Below are 716 nucleotides of genomic sequence, written 5' to 3'. Positions count from 1 at the left end.
ATAGACGAGAGACACATACAAGTAGCACGTGTGCAGTGAACAATAGTACACACACACACATATGTATGTATATATATATATATATATACAGAGCACATAAAAGTGCACGTGTGCAGGGCACAATGTACATTCATATACGCACCCCCCTAACAAGTCTGCATGCAGATGATAGCTGTATCTGTGCATGTGTACATGTACGTGTTGCTTGCGTGGGTATGGTTAGAGAACGTATTGCGTACACACGTGTGTGTCCAAAGAACGTTTATGTGTGATGACACAGCCCCTCCACAAGATGAACAAATGCGCGTTCGTTCCAGAGCACTTGATTCCAAATCATACCACTGTCCCTAGATCTCCCTTTATCTATATTTAGCATCAGCACCTCAAGGTGTCATTTCTAATCATTCCATGTCGTTCCATGTCATGTCATGTCATGTCATGTCGTGTCATGTCGTTGTCGTGTCATGTCATGTCATGTCGTGTCAATTGCAGGTCCTCTTCGCCACCCCGGGGATGTTGCATGGAGGGACGTCGCTGGAAGTCTTCTGCAAATGGGCGCCAGATCCAAAGAACATGATCATCATGCCAGGCTATTGTGTGGCTGGCACCACCGGATGGAAGGTGCTGCAAGGCCACAAGGAGATCACTGTGGAAGGTGTGTGTGTGTAGTGTTAATGAGATTACTGTGGAAGGTGTGTGTGTGTAGGGTTACTGTA

At 46.1% G+C, this 716-nt stretch overlaps 1 protein-coding gene across 1 annotated transcript; it reads left to right on the top strand.

The window, feature by feature from the left end:
- Positions 1–408: 408 nt before the first annotated feature.
- Positions 409–655, top strand: SARC_17900 (hypothetical protein; the record flags this gene model as incomplete). The annotated part of the gene is made up of 1 exon (XM_014288016.1): positions 409–655. A coding segment is annotated over one exon (247 nt), but the record flags the coding sequence as incomplete, so codon positions are not given.
- Between the last annotated feature and the right edge of the window lie 61 nt (positions 656–716).

The sequence above is a fragment of the Sphaeroforma arctica genome (genome assembly GCF_001186125.1).
Source record: "Sphaeroforma arctica JP610 unplaced genomic scaffold supercont1.12641, whole genome shotgun sequence".
NCBI classification, from domain to species: Eukaryota; class Ichthyosporea; order Ichthyophonida; genus Sphaeroforma; species Sphaeroforma arctica.
This window is presented reverse-complemented; position numbering and strand designations above follow the sequence as displayed.